Source organism: Chroicocephalus ridibundus, chromosome 5 (assembly GCF_963924245.1).
Source record: "Chroicocephalus ridibundus chromosome 5, bChrRid1.1, whole genome shotgun sequence".
NCBI classification, from domain to species: Eukaryota; Metazoa; Chordata; class Aves; order Charadriiformes; family Laridae; genus Chroicocephalus; species Chroicocephalus ridibundus.
The window spans coordinates 11,240,939-11,259,627 of NC_086288.1; the positions used below are offsets into that span (position 1 = coordinate 11,240,939).

Below are 18,689 nucleotides of genomic sequence, written 5' to 3' on the forward strand. Positions count from 1 at the left end.
TGAAGTACTTCTGTAAAGTGAAACTCTCTAGACTGGTATTCGCAAAAAGCTCTAATTTCTCTTTAGTGTCTCTTATGGGAATAGTAACTGCATGTGGGTTGGTAAATGAGATAAGAATTTTGCATGCTCCGGCTAAACTAAACATAATTAGACATTAATTCTGGCTTTCCATTCCCTCAAATGACTTAAGGGATAGTAACTTTCTGAACAGAAAGAAATCATATGGCCCACCTGGGTTGGTGAGAGCATTCACCAACAAAATTGGCTCATTCTACAGAGAGTTTCCAGTAGTAGCTGCAGACTATATCTATAACCCATCAGAACTGAGTATCTTGATGCACATTAGTCTAATACCGTACGTTTCCGAGTTCCTATTTCCATAGTAATTAAAGTCTCCAAGAGCACTGCGCTTTCATAAAAGCTATTCTTCTATCGTACCATCAAACACTCTTGACTCATACTAAAAAATAAAATCACCGATGTTTTTGTAAAGAGCCCGAACAATGTCAAAATGAGGCATGACCTAGATATTGTCCCTTAGTGTTTGAAATCTGTCTGTTTGGAAATACTCTCCGATAGCGGAAATCCCAGAAGGTGATGATGGAAAGGATGATAAGCGGCATTACATACCCTGGAGGGGCATGAAAGAGGGGTGAGATGGTTTGAATCAAGTTCAAGTTTCAATCCAACGGAAAGCAGCTATTCTGGCTGTTGATATGAAACACATTGAAATCCAGATCTATAAGGTGTTATAAGGGGAGGAAGAGGAAATCTTCTTATGTGTGCGAGGACATTACTTAAGCTCTACCCTCTTGCGTAAAAATCACCTGCTGGCTCCAGTGAGCCATCCTGGGCAAAAGAATTATTTGTCCCCTTTGGGATCACAGTATCGACACTGGCAAACACTTAAAACTTCACAGGGGATACAGCACTGTGTGACTGCCCTGTAAACTTTCCTGGGTTTATTCTTACCTTGTAAATGGAAATCTTTTGCTTTATCCGTCAGTTTGAGTACTCTTCTCTGAATCTCATTTTATCATAATTTGCTTAGAGATAAAAATGATCACAACAAAAATATTCTAAAAGAAGACTTACAAAGCCACATTATGGCTGTTCTGCCACCTTCCAAAGTTTGTTTTCTTACTTTTTGGTCTCTCCCTGGCTACGGTGTTCAAAGAGCAGCTGGTAATAATGTTTAAATTACAGCTGATATGAACCTATCAACAGATCTTTCTTATTTAAATACGCATTTTTAATACTGTTCACCGCTGATTTTCTCCTCTCATCATGCTAGGAAATTATTACTTTTTCTTTTCTAATGTGTTTTGTTTCCTGTTTTCTCTGTTATCGACTAACCAGAATATTTGGACCTATACACATTGTCTATATCACTGTTCATCTAGTTATTTTTCCTATGCATTCATCAATGTTTTTGTGATCGATATGAGTATGTATTTGTAGAAATAGAAAGCAAGACAGAAAAATTAGAAAGTAGAAAAAGAGAAAATGAAAAGGTTTTCTTTTTTGGTCACAAAGACAATTTATAAAATGCTGGTATTTGCACTGGTCTTCAGGACATCTGACTAGCCCTACTGTTTACTCGAGAAGTACGGAAGTCTTTCTCCCTATACTTTCTCATTAGTTCCTAACCCTGGAAAGTGGTTTACTTGTGATAACATTTTTTTGATAATCATCAAAGAATGGACCTATTTTTCAGAGGCAGTTTTAACTTAAGAAATTCTTCTTTTGTCTGCTAGTTTAACTAGTTTACCTAATGCTGGTTTTATGTGTTTGTAATTCTTAGGGTTTCCCACATCCCCTCCAATCTCAAAGCTAAATATGTTATTACCTATATTCTTCGCTCTACTCCGTTTTGGTAATAGGTAGTATATGTGTATTTTGCAGCACCTCACATACTTGCTTTTTACATTAATTTTTAACTTTCCTGTTTCTGATTCAGCAGTTCATTGTCTAAGACAATGTACTGTACTAATGTATCTTTATAACAACCTTGTTACAAAGAGAAGGATTATTTAATTCTGTGCTTTTGATGGGAGACTTTTTAGTTATTCATGACGTTTTTGGAGGAACTGAACAAAAGTTACCTGTGGTACCTTAAATTCTATGTTTCAAACTGCCTCGATGATGGAGGGATTCAGGACCTCTGTGTTGATCTTACCTATCAATTTGTCATATATCACCTCAGTTTAACGCCTCATTTTTATTACATGTGAAGGATTGTTTTAGGATAGGACTTTCCCATTGCTGAATATTGAAGACTAATGCAAAGTGTTCTCTGGATTACCCTCATCCTCTGATCTTCTATGTTTGAACCTGCCCGCTTCGTTTGAATTTTCTTCTACTGCTAGCAATAGCCAAGTAGGAGGTTTCTTTCTTAAGCCTTATTTGAGGCAAGGAAATCAGGGTCATGATTATGTTTGAGAACAACTTTGATTATGCAGTAGTTTTCTACAAAGATCATAAGAAATAAAATCCTGCATCTTCATTTAACATTTATTATTTAGAATAAAAGAATAATTTAATAAGCTTGCAGCAGCTTACAAATGCTAGCGGAAGAAGACTGGGTTTTGAATGAAGTTACTAGTTTCCAGCAAGTGGCTACCACAAGGAATGATAATTTTGTTCTTTTACACTCCCCCATGCATGGAAATTGCATCTCTGCAAATTGATGAGTCTGCCAGGGGCCACCTCTCACAGGGTTTTGTTAGTAAATAATTAATTTCTAAGATGTGACAAATCAATACTTTGATAACTTTATTTATACCTGATGCTCATAGCCCACCTGTAGCATCTTTGTTCTGTGTTCCAGAAAGCTTACTGTGCTAGGGTTTACACCTGTAATTGATATATTTTTATGGTACACACCATGAGGAAGACGTTAAAAGGAGCAACAAAAGATTAGCGTGCAAAAAAATATTCGCATGTACATAACAATTAATATTTTGTTAATAAAGCTTTACATGAACGTTTGCCAAATCCATGGAATTTTTAAATTGTTTACACGTGTAATGTGAAATTAGCATGAAATGGTAAAAAGAACTGCAGTGCTCTTTTGTGGAAGTAACTCATTATCTTTCACTTAAAAGCCTGCAATGGTGTGAGACTGAAAAACAACAAAGCTCAAAACTTTGCCTGAATGAAAATTATGCCATGTTTCTAAGAAGTGTTACCAAAAACTATGTCCTTTTGCCACAGTCTGTTTAATTTCAGCTGTGTGCCAATTTACAAAAGTATTTTATAGTTTTCTGGTTACTTTCACCAGTAACCAAACACAGTCTTGACCCTTTTCCATACATGAAAACAGCCAACCGTGAGCGCAGCAATGGGAGGTCTGGCCTTTCAGGTATGTCAGCTGAAGACCACCCTACTGGAAGAGGTAACAAGAACAAAAAGCTGAGGTCAAACGAGGCAGCCCCATGTAATTAGATACTAATAGTGGATTTAGGGTGTAAAATTCACTTAAAACCATACACCAACAGACTAAACAATCCCAGGAAGAATGGCAAGTTTTGTTCTAAAAAAATGTTTTTAATACCAGAAAGCATAAATAAAACATACATAATAACCTTGACTGACAGACTGCACTAACCTGCAGTAACATCTGCTTCCAAATTATTTGCTCTAGGTTTGGGATAGTATAATTATAAAGCACTGAAACTCTACTGTAACTTACAGTACAGTGTACGTCCAATTTAATGAATTTATTATTGAATTAACTTGTTGTCCTAATAGCAATTTTTAGAATTTAAATTCTGTCAAGAAAATAAATTCCTCTCTTAAACAGTCGACAGCAAAACCAAAAATGCAAGGCTAGCTGTATGTGCTGCTAATGGGGAAACATGTTGAAGTATACGCTGAACAAAGAGGCAGTTGCTTTTGCAGCATATGATGGGGTCAAAGTAATGAATACGACAAACTTCATTTCTGTTGGCCGTTTAATTTTGTGTTAATTGCTGATGCTTTTGCAGGGTGATGTGGTACCTGTACATGCCACAGACTCGGTCTGATGAGCAGCAAGATCCGTCATGAAGAAAATGGCTTTCTCCAGCTAAAGTGAGTATCTGCCAGTCATCTTCTCTTATTTTTGCTGGGGCCCCTGGGTCACGCTGGGGACTCGCTTTTTGCAGTCCTTCCAGATTCCCTAATAATTTTCATAGCTCTAGCTGCTCTGCAAAGAACCTGAAAGTGATCACATCTCAAGAAACTCTGGTTTGATGATTTTCATTTATCCTCATTTTACAACTGGTAAATTAGTCTAAATAATGAAACCAATCATATTAATTCTGTGTCTTATAAATAATTTGTGTGGGATTTATAAGCTTTTTGGAAACAGTGCTTTAAGAACCGTTAAAGAATTCAGTGTATTTTTGGCAAACAGTCCAAGGGCAGGTTTCCTTCCTTCCAAACCTCTCCGGGAAGAGACAGGTAAATGCAGGGGGTACAGAAGGATGTTGAAAACTACTAAGCAGTGACATTTCACACCCACTGAGGATTCGGTCCTCTGCATTGTGCTTGGTTTGTGGTATCTCCTGTACAACAGAAGAGATGGTTGGGAGAGACTGAATGTGTCCCTTGGAGTTTACTTATGGCAAAACTGAAATTGAGGAAGTGAGACTGGACCTGAACCAGGATGGCTTGTCCATTGGCTAGTACTGTCAAATTATTTTCTGTAGTAGCTTTTCCGTAGACAGAGTAGGTATTGTCAGACAGTACTAACCTTTTGAGCCAGCTCCCATTATGCACTGTCCCACCGCGGTGGCAGGTAAGGAAGCAGTAGTGCTGGGGAGAATTCCAGCATCTGCCTTGCCTTGATGCTGCGTAACCTCTGTGGTACCTACAAGTCATTTGGCTTCAGGACTACCAGAATCATCTTTTACCTGTACTGGCCCACATGGTTCCACATTAAATATGTCTGCACTTCTATGAAAACACACAAAGAATGTGAATCTAGGTGGGAAAGTGTGCAAGAGTAAAGATTTCCGGAAGTCAGCGTTGGCTACACCTCTGTTGTTCTGACATTCACTTTCTATGAGACAGTGATTACTTTTAGTGAATCTGTTCTGCTTGCTGCTGATGTACATTTGCTTTTAGGAAGCCCCCTGCATTGAGAATTTCCCTTCTTATTGAGCGTCAGTATTGCATAATTCAGCTATGTGGAAAGAACTACATTTACCTTTTGGTTTTTAACCTGTTGAATGAAAGACTGATGAAATACGATGCTCACCTTTTTGGGTCAATGATCTTGTAGAGTTTTCCGCTGTGAGGCTGTGTCATACTTTTACTGCTTGATAGTATGTAAATCTCACCTGTTAAAGAAACCAATGCACTAAATTAGTTCTCCTTTCCTAAGCTGTCGAATACATGACTTTTGTGATATAGCTGTATTTGCAAGGTGAGATTAAAAAAACTTCAGAAGAAACACTCATCACTGAAATATACAACAGAATCATTGCTATTTGAAAATTTAAAGAAGCACTTTCTCCAAATTAATGCTAAAATCATAGAATGTGAAGGATACTTTATCATGAACATTTTTTGTTTCATATTGTATAGAACTGGTTGAACAAATAAAATTGGGGAGGGAGAAGAGGGGGATCGGTCTGCTCATGCAATATCTTTGCCCCTTAAGTCTGTAATGTTGGGAATAAAAGCAAATGTATGACGTGTCGTGTCACAGTGAGTGACACAGTTCACAGAATGTGAGAGACAGTAAGGACCTTTGCCCTTCCAACAACCCATTCTCTTCTCGGTTCTTCTTACAAGGCTGCTAAGGTGTAGCTGAGGGCAGCGTAAACAGCTTTGGCAAAGGAAAGACAGTTTTTAGATTTCTTCATCTTAAACATTTACTATAATTTTGAATAGTTCAGCAGACATTACCTATAAGGGTTATCATTTAATAACATACTTATTTTTTTTTCTACTTACCTAATTCGTCTTCACCAAATCCCAAGACAGGGCCTGAAAAGAAACCTCTACATGAGCCAGTGTTGCCAAGACAGAGGGGTTTCTCTTGCCACTGTTTGGTTGCAGGACTCTGTTGCAGTGTTAAAAAATTTCTATATTCAAAAACACATAAAGCAAATTGTTATATTACATTTTGAATAGAGATGTTTTCACTCTCCAGATAAGTAAGTAAACACTTGCTGCAAATAGCTCCACAGATACATCTGTGCAGTTCATCATCTTATGATTTCCTGCCTGTTATTTTTCAGATGCTTAAAAAGCACAGCAGTTCCCTTCCTGTCATTCAAACGTTGCAAAACTGGGTTCAAGCTATACTATATAGCCGATTGTGGATACTGAGCTATATGGCATGGGAAAACTATGCCCATTCATTAAAAAAAAAAAGTCATTTTGCTCCATCAGTGATGTTTCCATAAAACCCAAAAGTTGTCAATGTCTTATCAGTTAGAACTCTTTGGGAAACAGTTTCACGATTAACATTTATTCCCATCATAATGTAAATGATGCATGCAAGCGTTTGTAGATCTAAAGTCTTAAGAGTGCCGTGATGTGAGTGTCTGTCGGTACTTATGTCACCATTCATTAGAATGCTGTGCTATTTTATTTCCAAATCTAGAATTCAGTCTGCATTGTCACACCGCTACATTGGCAAAGTGACACAATAAATAAGACTGTTGGTGTTCCTTTATACAGGAAGCTCAATAACCAAATATACCTTATATGCATTTTTGTTTGAGAGCGAGTTTTAAGGAACCTACCCATTGCGGTCTCCAAATACATAGCTTCCATAGAGTCTTTCCGACTGGCAGCCTCGATAGACAAATCCACCAACCAAGGATCCACTGCTGAATGGTTTGAATTCTAAAAGCGAAGGCTCACTTTCTAAAAAGGAACTACCATAGCATTAGATCATATGCAGTTTCATATTTTGATTCACATTTATGCAAATGTTATTACTTCAAGAAAAGAGGTTAATTCCATTTAAACGTTCTTCAAAATTCAAGATGTGTTGCCGCAAATGAAACATTAAAAACAAATCAGAAAATTACAACAAAGGCTGTTTGTGAAACAATCGGTTAGGGATTTAGATAGGAAAGGCTATAATTGCTTTCTTCCATGTGCACGGGCTGGAAGAATAAAACTATAAAGGGATTATGTCAGACTTTCATTGAAGTTGATGTGATTACTGCTGTTAACTTTTACATGTCAATACAGTCTGCAGAATGGACCTCCTGAACTTCAGGAATACAATTAAACCTCCTTCACTGTAAAGTCCTCCCAGTATCTAAGAGCAGAAATGCCAGTGATTTGCAGCAGAACTTGCTTTCAAAGCTTTCCAATGGTTTAAGAAACTCTTTCAAAATCACAGTTTTAAACATGGTATATGTGTTACGTCCCATAAAACACTGGTATCGCTGGCCATAGTTTCTTGTGGTAATTTATTTTATGCTGCTGTTGTAGTTGCAGTTCCTACACGTTTTTTTTTTTTACAAAACTCCAGAGTTTAGTTATACCAAATAATGTCTTCAAGGAAGTTTCAGTGTAAATATTCCTATTTGTGCAATCAAATACTGCTTAGGGTAAAAGTAGGCTCAACTTGATATGCTAACTGCATAATTTAAAATTAAAGTCACAGCCAATAGAGCTTTTTGTTCTATAGGAAGTTTGTTATTGTTTTTTTTAAGTCAGAGGGCTATCTGCAAATCTTTGATAAATGAATTTCCCAGATTATTCTACAAGGGTAAGAGCTGAAATTTTATGTGGGAGAAAAGGATGATGATCTCTTTTTATTGAAGCAATTGACCCACAGCCTAGTATTAATATTGGCAAGCTGTTCTGGATAGACACAATATTGCTTAGTTTACTCTGCAATAAAGATGCAGTCAAAATTCCATTGGAGCAGTGGTTTACCAAATATTATTCTTTGGTTTGGCTTTTATAAAATGAACACAGAAAATACATGCAATAACTAACATAGGACAATTGCATTACACTATTGTACCAGCCAGCACAGCTGCTTTGCTTTTAAGTACAGGTTGGAGAGCTAGGGATGTGAATAAAACCAGAAAATGCCATGTTCCAGGAGACAGACCAGTTTTTGATGCCTCTACCAAGGTAGATGATAGCTCAGAGTAACTGTTACCCGGCTTGCCTGAACTAGCAAGCGACCTTAGTATCGGAGTTAAACGTGAAACTAAAATTGTGACTGACAATCATACTGATTCAGAGAGCACATGAAACACTTTAAAATGTTAAGTCCCTAATTGAGTATGTTTATCTTTTTGCAATCTAGTATAAACTAGTCGGTTATTATGAAGTAGTAGCGTAGTGCATTTTTCTAAGTTTTTCATTTTTTGTAACATATAAACAGAGCTCAGTCATTTCCCTGTTTGGTTGTGGTCTGTTGTTTTCTATCTCACTTTTTCCATTATAGGAGGCACATTACACGTGGTTTCCGTTCTGTATCTTAAAAGGTTATCTGTGAATGGCTAAGAATACATTTTCATCACTTCCTGATATTACAAAATCTTTTCTTTATGAGACATCATATGCAGCAACGGTGAGATCTTTGACAGACTAGCAACTGGCGTACTTTGTAAATCTTATTTACATGATAATTCTACACCAACAGGAACAAAGTTGTGTCATTTAAATTTTTTTTTGTCTTGCATCTTTTATCTGCTTGTACCATACTTTTCATAAGTTCTATCTTTTGTAGGTTACCTATCCTGTCTATGCAGTAAGTTACCTATCATGCCTATACAGTCAGTCCTTTATTTATTTTTTTGTGCTTTCTCTTTATTATTCTATGGGCATAAAACCAGACTGTTCCCTGTAGCTTTACCCTGGCTGGAACTTACCATAGTCTTTACCCTTTATTATTTGTAAGATTCTTGCTGAAGATCTGTTCTTTCCATTAGAATCTGAGCAAAGTATAGTTAAATTGATGTTTATATCTGTTGGGTGGCGGTCCACAGCACACCTGTAAAACAAAAAATATAAGAAAATCCACAAGATAGATCAGCTCATAATGAATGATTCTCTATCAATAGTATGAAGCATCACATTTTGCAGGATTATTGTTTCTTTGTGGTGCCTACTCATTTGAGGGACCTATTTCATACTGAGCCGAAACATGAGAGAAGTGCGTCAGATTTGTATATAAGAGATAATATACCTTTCTCATCCCTGCACCATTTTTTATATAATGTGTAGTAAAACTATTTTTTCCCAGCGATAAAATGTACTCTGCTCAATAGCACCTGAAATGAATAGTGCTTTAACCAAGCTAAATTAGTTGACTTATATGGTGTAGTAATTTTGGACTGTGAAAAAAGTCCAAGAATCAGCTCCTTATCTGAACAACTTGACTTTCTCAATTTTTTCAAACCGTGACTTTAAATGTCACTTCAGTACTACCACCCACCTAATTTGCTGAATTATGATTTGTTTAGTTAAAGCATTGTTCTCCTCCTTGTTATTGTTTAGATATCACCAGATGTTCTTAGTTGTTTTCCACGTGCCTTTTTTTTCTCAGTCAAGATTCTACTGCTCTAATCTCTCAGATTCCCATCTCAGTTGTGTTTTACCAACTCCCTGCTTTAAGTTCTCTTCTTTCATAGAGGTAGTCATTTTATTATTCCTTAAAAAATCCTGTACTTCCTGTCATTTCAGACATGCAATAGTTGTGCATTCTCTTCTCCTTCCCCTTTGCCAATGTACCTTTGTTTCTAACTGGGACATGTGTGTGCAGGTGGAGGAGTGGGAGTTTTTAAAAGTTCACAAGTGCCTTTATTATTAAAATTTTGTTACCAGACTGTATAAAAGATTTCTGGTTGAAAACAGTATCTGGTCCAGAGAAATTCAATTTGATCGTAACTTACTTACCGGCCTGGATTGTGGAGTCCATGTGCAAAAATCTCAGGAGGTTGGTTTGTGCTATTAAAATGTGGGTTGCTCCGTGGTATGGAATAAGGGACATTGCACAGGTCAGTATTTACGTTGAGGCGCAATACAGAACCTGTAAAATCACTGAGAAAGTTGGAGGATAAAATAATTGTTTTTAGAAAGTATTTTACTGGTAGGTTTAATCCATATAATACTACAGTGAACCAGCAAAATAAACCACCCACTTTACTGACTAATCACATCTAGATAGGTTTTATGGTACATGCAAGTCCAAAGAACAGTAGCAGAACCTATCAAAGATTCAGTTTGGCCAGTATGTTGCCTTGATATGTGCATCCTAGAATGCCTCTGACCATGCTATTGGGAAGCAACTTGATAATAAGAGCAACTTTGCATACATCAACGTTGTTTTATGATGTCAACCATAAGGTTATTAACTCTTTTATACTGTACCTCCTCTAGAGTAACTATGGATATAATCACTATGGAACTACATAATGCTTTTTGCTAACACTTTGAATCCTTCTCTTGAATTCCATGATTTCTAGTCACAGTACAATCCAAAGATTTATTATACATTAACTAAATGCAAAAAAGAACAGAAAGTAATTGTATTGGTTGAAGGGAGATGTTGGCATTAGTAAAATGTTTTGCCTTACATTCACGATTGTGATGGAGGAAGGGAGGACAAGAACGTAGAAGGAGTAGAAGAGCATCAAAACTCTTTACAAACATGAATAGATGTGATTCCTTTCTGTCTTTCTTCATCATGAATCTCTTTCAATCTCCCCTTATTTTGCCTTAATTTAAAATCAAGTATTACAATTGCTCTCTGGTCTTGGTTTCAAGTATATCCTCACTGCAAAGGGCAGGAGCACCCGCTATTCTGCTGAGCCAAAGAGGCCTTTGAGCATAGAAACTCCTTTTGGGTCTGTAAAGGCTCAGTACCACACTTTCTCTAAGTTAAGGTAAATGTTGCAACTCTAACAGAGCATAATGAAACAGAGGGAAAAGCAGGTTGAGAAAACTGTATGGGTAGAACCAAAGTAGGATTGCTTCACGTGTTCTCTAGACATTCTCCTAAGTGATATACTGTTGTTATTGACTCTGGTACGTGTTTGTAGACTTTTTTTTTCTAATGTTTGCTCAATAAAGTTGTCTTGTTCATAGAAAAATAGTTTGAAAAAAATAAGTCTAACCTGTGCTTAAATACAATTGCATCTACTGGTGAGGGCTCCAATATTTAAAGAGTTTGATAGCACGCAACTACAAGAAGATATATTTAAGCAGTAAGACTCATCAGCAGTTTACTAAACGCAGGCACTGAAACTAGTGGGATTATGTAATAAAGGAAGGGGGAGTAAGATTTCTCCTGACAACTGCTGGTCACTTTTGATTCTGATCCCAAATACTGTGCAAAACCAGAAGACAATAATATAAATCTATCCATTGGTAATTTTTGTACCTTAAACCATCCATCTCCTCCATATCATCTAGAGTGATCATGCCATCTCCAAGAAAAATGTACAGGAAACCATCTGGGCCAAACAGAAGCTGTCCTCCTAAGTGTTTTCGATGTAGTTCTGCTACTTCTAAAAACACTCTTGCTGTTCTCATATCAACTTGGTGTGGATTTTTCCTGCAATACAAAGATATTAACACAGTTTTCACAGTTCATTATCATTGCACTTCTTTCTAAAAATAAAATTTAGTCATTCAAATTAGACTTTTAAGATGTGGATGTTGTAACTTGTTGGAAAAATGTCAAATAATTATTTCTGAGAAATTTCAGTTTTCCAACATTCGCAAAAAATATTTTGCTGCCTATACACAATAAGTAGGAAATAACTATAATTAAAAAATGACAGAATAAATAAAAAAGTCTTTAAAAGAATAAACCAGTGTACTTACTGGTGTTCCAAAACTACTGTTTGAAATAAAGTCAGCAATAATTTTTCTGTGAGTGCCCAAGTATACACATTGTAAATCTGATAGTTCATTTTAGAAGTAGGAAACACTAAAATGAAAAGGTTGCTGAGAAATACAGAATTTGTGAATTTTAGACTTCTACTGATACCTGGATACTGTGTATTCTACAACCCTAAGGATGTGGTCATGAGGTCCAATAGCCCACCGTTCTTGGTTGGTGGTATAAGACACATACAGCTTTCCATTTTTCTTGTAATTGGGATGGAATGCAAGGCTTAACAGTCCTCTTTCATCTCCTCCCTGCAGTCAAATGAAAAACACAAAGAATTGTGAAGTTAATTATGTTCTTTATTGTGTTTCAGCTGGAACCCAAAAAAAAAAGTTTCTTTCTTGTGGATAATCTTTGCCCAAACTCTTTTATTTCTTTCCTGACTACTGCACAAAAAGGATTATAAAACATTTCACTTTAGGGAACTCTTTAAGAGTTAGAACAAGACAATTGTCTTATGTAGTTATCTATGCACAAGACTCTTATGCCACTTTTGTGGAGTGATTTGTGTATGTAATCTTCAGGAAGCCATGAAGACAAGTTTAAGTGCTGTGAAGGATTCTTTGCTGGGTTACTAGGTTGCTTGTAATTCGTAGAAGACAAATAAAAAGGTCTATAATCAGCAGTCACTTCTAATCCAAGTATCCAAAACCTAAAACACAGTGCTGGCTGCCAACTCCCACTGTCTTGGCAATATGTTTAGAAAACAGTTAAATTGCTTGTGTAATATGTAAACCTTTGTTTTACCCTGGAGGCAGCAACATCAGTTGTCACAACTATGGTGGTCTGTTCATCATAGCTAGTATACTGTAGGTAATAAGCAGCCTTGGTCTCTGCGCAGAGAAACCATAGTTTTACATGTGGTCCTTCAATGGAAAAGGTTTTGTTATTTTTTAAAATAAAAATAGAAAAATCTCCAAACAACTTTCTTTTGTTACTATATTTGCCACAAAGATTAGTACAGTTACACAGTAAGCATCAAATCCACGTAATGTACTGTGACAATGCAAATACCCCGTGTACTTAAATAGAAAGCAATTTTCTCTTTGGCTTTTTAGAAGCCAAAGGTATGTAATATTACTATGCCTAAAATTGTATTTGTATAAATGAAGAATAGAACTTAGATTCATTTGTTGCCCTTGAGGTAATACAGGGGGGAGAAGCTGAGGCATAGAAGTAAACAGAGTATATAATTAAGAATTCTAATTCAATTCATATATATGATTATTCACAAGCTGATAGCTGTTTTGGAGTTTATCTCAGGGTTTGCCAGCCTTTCCAAACGAGTGACTCTGTTGTAGATTCAAGTACTCCAGCTCTGCACCCATAAGGAGACAACGTTTTGCAACTCTAACCACACCCATGATAACTAATTATGAAATTTTAAATTATAAGCTTTTAAAGTGTATTTGCAATTCAGAGTGATGGATGGGCCTGTCTTCCTGTTGAAAGACATCCCACAAAAGGCCTAATTGGGAAAGTGCACAGCTTTAATTTATTTTAATTCAACGTGATTGCCATACTTCCTTTTTAATCACAACCACCAAAGAGAAACCTGAGTCAGAAATGGAGATGTAAATAGGTCAGGAGATTTCCATACAAAGAGATACTTACAGTGAAATCTGGATCCTGCTAATTTAGAGGCAGCCAAAATTTGCTAGTTTGTTTGCTAGAAAAATTTAGTTTCAGGGGGTTATCAGAGAGGTTAGTTTTGAAAGTCTAGTTAGAGCTGCCAAATCAGTTGCAGTCATCGTGGATGAAGGGACTGGTAATCTAGCTCTTTCTCCTTTGTGAGCCAAAAATAATTCTGCAGCTGAGTCTGAACTGATTGTAGATATTATTGTATGAGTTTCTAAGAGTTTTGACCAAGTTGCTCTGATAAAGTCTGAGGCAAAGGGAGGCAAATCAGTTGCTTTGGGAACAGTAAGGCATATTTCAAAGATTCCTGATGAATGATTCTATCTGTTGTGCCCAGACAAAGACAGTCCTATTTCTTCTCCTGAGAGATGAGTTCAACTCATTTAAGGGCCCAGGAATGTCAATGAATCACACTAGGCCTGCCATTCAAGGTGAGTTATTGAAAGTATTAGTAAGAAAAGATCTTTCTGTTACTAAGCTGAAGATTTTATTTAGCGCTTGATGTCATGGGAGCAGTCTCAGTGTGAAAGTGAAGTTGTTGAAAGCATAAACAGGTGAAAATTAAATTAAGAGCTTTTAAAGAAGGAAGAATTTGACAAATGAATGAAACACAGGACCTGCAAGGTAGTAAGTATGGCAAGTTGTACTCATAGGATCAGGCAAGTGTTTCTACTAATTGTTGTCTTGCATGATTCTATTAGAATGCAGTATATTACTCTTTGTAGAATGTATCTATTGCTTCCTGAAAAGTCACGCTGCTTTCTGTTCTTCAAAGAGAGCCAGACACACTATGTTCTAAAAAGTCTATTTACTCTTGCATTTTATAAAAACATTGGAAATATCCCTCTAAGATACTGAAATCGGTGCGGCATCAAGCCATTAGTTGGCTTATGGTCAACTAGAAATCCAGCTGGGTTTTTCCATACTTATTTTTCCTGGGTTAGGAAAACAATCGTTTGTGTGTACTCTCAGCTTTATCACTTACTGGCAAACCTGTTGTTTCCAATTAAATCACCGCCACAACTTCCACAGCTTTTGACATGATCTCTATGGTGCCAGAAAGTACATAGTTTTCTGTAGTGTTATGTCTCTTATGTTGTGGGGTAAATTGAGAGATATCCAGCAAAATCCCTTACAAGCAGTCATTTTGGTACGGTCAAACTGAATAATTATCTACCGAATTTCAAAATTTCAGATTTTCCCTCTGGAATAATCCTCACTTTTGTTTCTTAACAATGGACTTTTGATGTCTACTGTGAAACCAGCATCCCAGGCTTTATAGTCTTGTCTTCTAGATACCATGTGTCAAATATCTATATCTTTCTCCTGGCAGCTTAATAACTTCTTGTCACCCTTTTCTTTTTAAGTTTCCCCTTAGATCAAACCAGCTGTAGATGACATAGTAGCTTGTATGAGATTCTGCACTATGCCGTTTGACGCAATAACCATTAACATTTATCAGTTGTAGAAGGAAGGGTGAGAAGAACAAGACAAATCTTTGTATTCCATTGGGGTGTCTGTTGAAGACAAAGAATAATGGTTGGCTGAAATGAATGTTAATTACCTAAACATACTGTGGACAGGGGCCAATGTGAAACTTCTATCGTAACTAAACCTGGAAGGTCACACTTCCGATGGCTGCCTATGCAGCTCTTTAGCTTGAACGCCCCCGTCTTCTACTCACAGTAATTGCGTGCTTTGCACCAATACTGCACTTGTTTCAAAACTGATTTTCCCTGGTCCGGGTTATAAGCTCTAGATAAGGAGTTCCGTGAAAGGAAAAAGATTCCTTTAAAAAACGGTTTGGTGTAGTTTAGGACCACAAGCATGAAAATAATTTAATAAGAATTATCTTATCTTACGTCAGTACAAAGCCAAGTAGAGATTAATTGTATGCATTAAATTTAAAGCGCTTCTTTACTTTTCATTTTTAAATGGTTGGTGAGGTACCTTACGTCAGTTCTAAAAGTATATTACACCAGGAAGTGTTCTCAACTGAAGTATATTTTTAATATTTCTTTTTGCATTGTAGTTTCTGTTGTAATATATTTACACTTAGAAAAACATGAAATAACTGCACAATATTATCCACTTTGTAGTTTGACTAACACTAAGAGGAGTAATTGTTGCATGTGAATACTGAATTTTTATAGAAAGGTGCTGTTTTCACATAAGCACTCCTTAGAAGTGGGCTCTACTTTCAATGTGTATGTGTCCAAATGTACTCTGGTACATATATATACATTGTATATGATATCTCTAATATTATATATTATTATATTATTGAGGTATTATACTTTTTCTGTAATACAGAAACATGCTGCCATTTCATTATGTCAATGGATATGTATTATTTCCTATAGTAAATACAGAGAAATAGATGGGAATGCCTTAACTGGTATTGTTAACTATTTCATTTAGAATAGATCATATTGTAAGCATGACCCTTAATTATGTAACCTTAGTAGTAATTAATTTTTGTAAGCAAAACCACACATGACCGTTTATTTTCATTACTCTGTGTGGCTTAATAGTAAACAATATAGGTAGCAGATTCTGAGTTTTCCTTTAAAATTGATTTCACAATTCACTCACTCATATAAAATAGCGGTATTTATACTTAACAACTTTTTCATCTGGACAATCCCATTCTCATGTTGGAAACGAGTAGCAATCTTTTTAAAAAAGGACTGTGCTGAAAATATTCAACAGTCATTTGTGACTTAAAGTATTAACTGTAATGTAATGTCTTTATATCATTTGTTTTCATCTATTATTATAGAGCAAATGCTGGGTAACTTGTTGAGGTAGTATGATCACTTTTAATTTAGTTTATTTCCTATGTAATAAATACCATAACTAATATGCATTACCATGTCTTTGATCTTAAGGAGTTTTATTTGTAAAAAACATGTGGGAAGGGGTCATTAAACATCTAAAATCTCTTATCGGGCAGTACCATATGAACTCTTCAGAAAGGGATTTCTAATTAGGAGATCCCGAAAGAATCTCTGCTTATTTGAACCTTCCTTTACCGAATCTTACTGTAGGGCTGCAGATGAATGTCAGGTATTTCTCTCAGCAGGAAGCGTTTGCTTAATCGACGTGTTTTGGAAATTTGGCCGCAGCACAGGAGAGAAACTTGACTACAGCAGAAATAGAAACCAGCAAAAGGTCCACTGCGAGAGCACACCTTGCCTTTCAAAGCTGCATCCATGATTTTGAGAAACACAAGGGGGAAGTGCCTCTGACGGGTGAAAGGGGACAACAAATTCCAAATGAGAAAAGCAGAAATTGATTGGGTTGTAGGTATGGGACAGGAATAGAGCTCCTATAGACCTCTTGGGTGTTGAGAACTCAAGTGCTTTGCTATCTGAACATCTGTGGGGCCTGAGGCCCCTGGCAAGGGAAGAATTTGTAACATAAGACATTTACCTTAGGGAAAAATAATTACAGTGATGTCATGGCTTAGTATAGTAGGCATACTAGACCCTATCTCCAAAGCATTTCCTTTTTGCTGTTCTGCTGCAAAGCTTCATTTTTTATTTTTTTTCCTCATTTATAAAGGGCTTGGTGGTTATCTAAGGATTTTTTAAAAACATTTTCAGTATTTTTAACTGATTTTAACAAATACCTTTAGATACAGGAATGCTTTACAATTAAATTTATACAGGGTAAATACATAGAGGGCCATACTCTTACTTGGGATTTAAGCACAAATCCTGATGAAGTTAGAGGTGGTTTTTGTTCAGTTAGATGCAGGGCAGGATTTGGCTGAAAACCACTGATGGCCAAAGTGCACCCATCACAAAGTTGTCTGCTCTGATGTTTACAGTGATATTTAAATGCTCATTTTTTTTACAGGACAACTGAACTCACAATAAAGTAATGATGTCCCACTCCTTTAGTGCCCAGTGGGTACAAAAGTCAGACCTATCAAAAGGTACTAAGAAGGTGATTGATAAGACCAGTTCTGCATGGATTTTGAATGGGGCTTCTCTGCACTTGGGGAAAAGTCAGAGTACCTGTTCACAGGAATTACACACACGTATTTATTATGCAGCATAATTTTCCAGCAAAAGAACTCTGGAGTGGTCATAACTTGAGCAGAAACAAATAAAAAAGGTTTGAGATCTAAAGATAGCACTGGAACGTAAAACCTAATTCTTTTTTTCTTCTTACTTCTGTTGCAGCAAAGACAAAATTTTGACATGGCCTCGATCGTTTTTTCTTTTCCTTACCTTCATAGTCCTTTGAAGATACCAGTCACTAAATGCAGGACCTTTCACTTCTAGTCCTAGTCCTCTATACTTTTTTTTTTAATTCCTCAACCCCAGATGTTGCTGGTCTGCTGGGCAAGTCTTTAGTTTAATCTAAATTATAATCCTTGTCCCCCGATAATACAATTCTTTCTTCCCATCCTCCTAAAGAAAGTCTATGAAGCTTATAAATGCAGATGCCAACCCAACACAAGCCCACAGCTTGCCTCCTTCACACTCTTCTAGTATGACATGAATCCTGCTTTGACAACTCTCCCAATTATTGGTTAGAAGCAACTAAAAGCTTTGAGACTGCCAAGAGTCAGCCAATAATTGAGAGGTTTTGGGCAGAGTGACATATGACTGTGAGTGTGCTTGCAAGGAGGTGGCCATGAGCCCATGTGAGGTCTGCATCTGGACTGAGAAACTTTATGTACTGCACTACTTTAGGAGAATTGGAATAACAGAAGACAGTGGAAATCAGTCCCGGAAGAGGGAGATTCAAATAAAGACCAGATGATTATTGCATTCAGTAAAGCTGGCTCAAGGAGGTGTGAATTACACACTTTCCTGCGCCACAGAGGCCTCTTGAGCTGTAAGCAGCATTCATCCTCTGGGAACACAGGTGGTGATTCCACCTCTGTCCCCAGCTGGATTTATTTTCAAGGAAGCTTTACATTCCACCAGCAATTCAGTGAGTGGTTCACCAGCGGAGGCCACTAAGGGAAGGTAAAAAATAAGCTTGCTCCTTCTTATTTCCCTGGCACGCCTCCACTTTCTGGTCTTTATTTATTTATTTATTTGGCATATCTGCTTTCCTATACTTTTCCTCTTCAGCTTTTTTCCACTATAGGCTGTCTTCTCCTGACAGCTTTTCAGCTGCATCGGTTTGAGGTCTATTGTGTTGTAGAATTAGCCTT

At 36.7% G+C, this 18,689-nt stretch overlaps 1 protein-coding gene across 1 annotated transcript in view; it reads right to left on the reverse strand.

Annotated features, from left to right (window-relative positions):
* Window positions 1-18,689, reverse strand: part of HHIP (hedgehog interacting protein) — an 83,158-nt gene that overhangs the window by 16,129 nt on the left and 48,340 nt on the right. The window contains exons 5-11 of the mRNA XM_063335864.1: window positions 11,972-12,123; window positions 11,360-11,533; window positions 9,874-10,017; window positions 8,847-8,968; window positions 6,744-6,867; window positions 5,947-6,077; window positions 5,246-5,327 (exon numbers count right to left, since the gene is read on the reverse strand). Coding sequence (XP_063191934.1) covers window positions 5,246-5,327; window positions 5,947-6,077; window positions 6,744-6,867; window positions 8,847-8,968; window positions 9,874-10,017; window positions 11,360-11,533; window positions 11,972-12,123 — 929 coding nt within the window. The remainder of the gene's footprint in view (window positions 1-5,245; window positions 5,328-5,946; window positions 6,078-6,743; window positions 6,868-8,846; window positions 8,969-9,873; window positions 10,018-11,359; window positions 11,534-11,971; window positions 12,124-18,689) is intronic.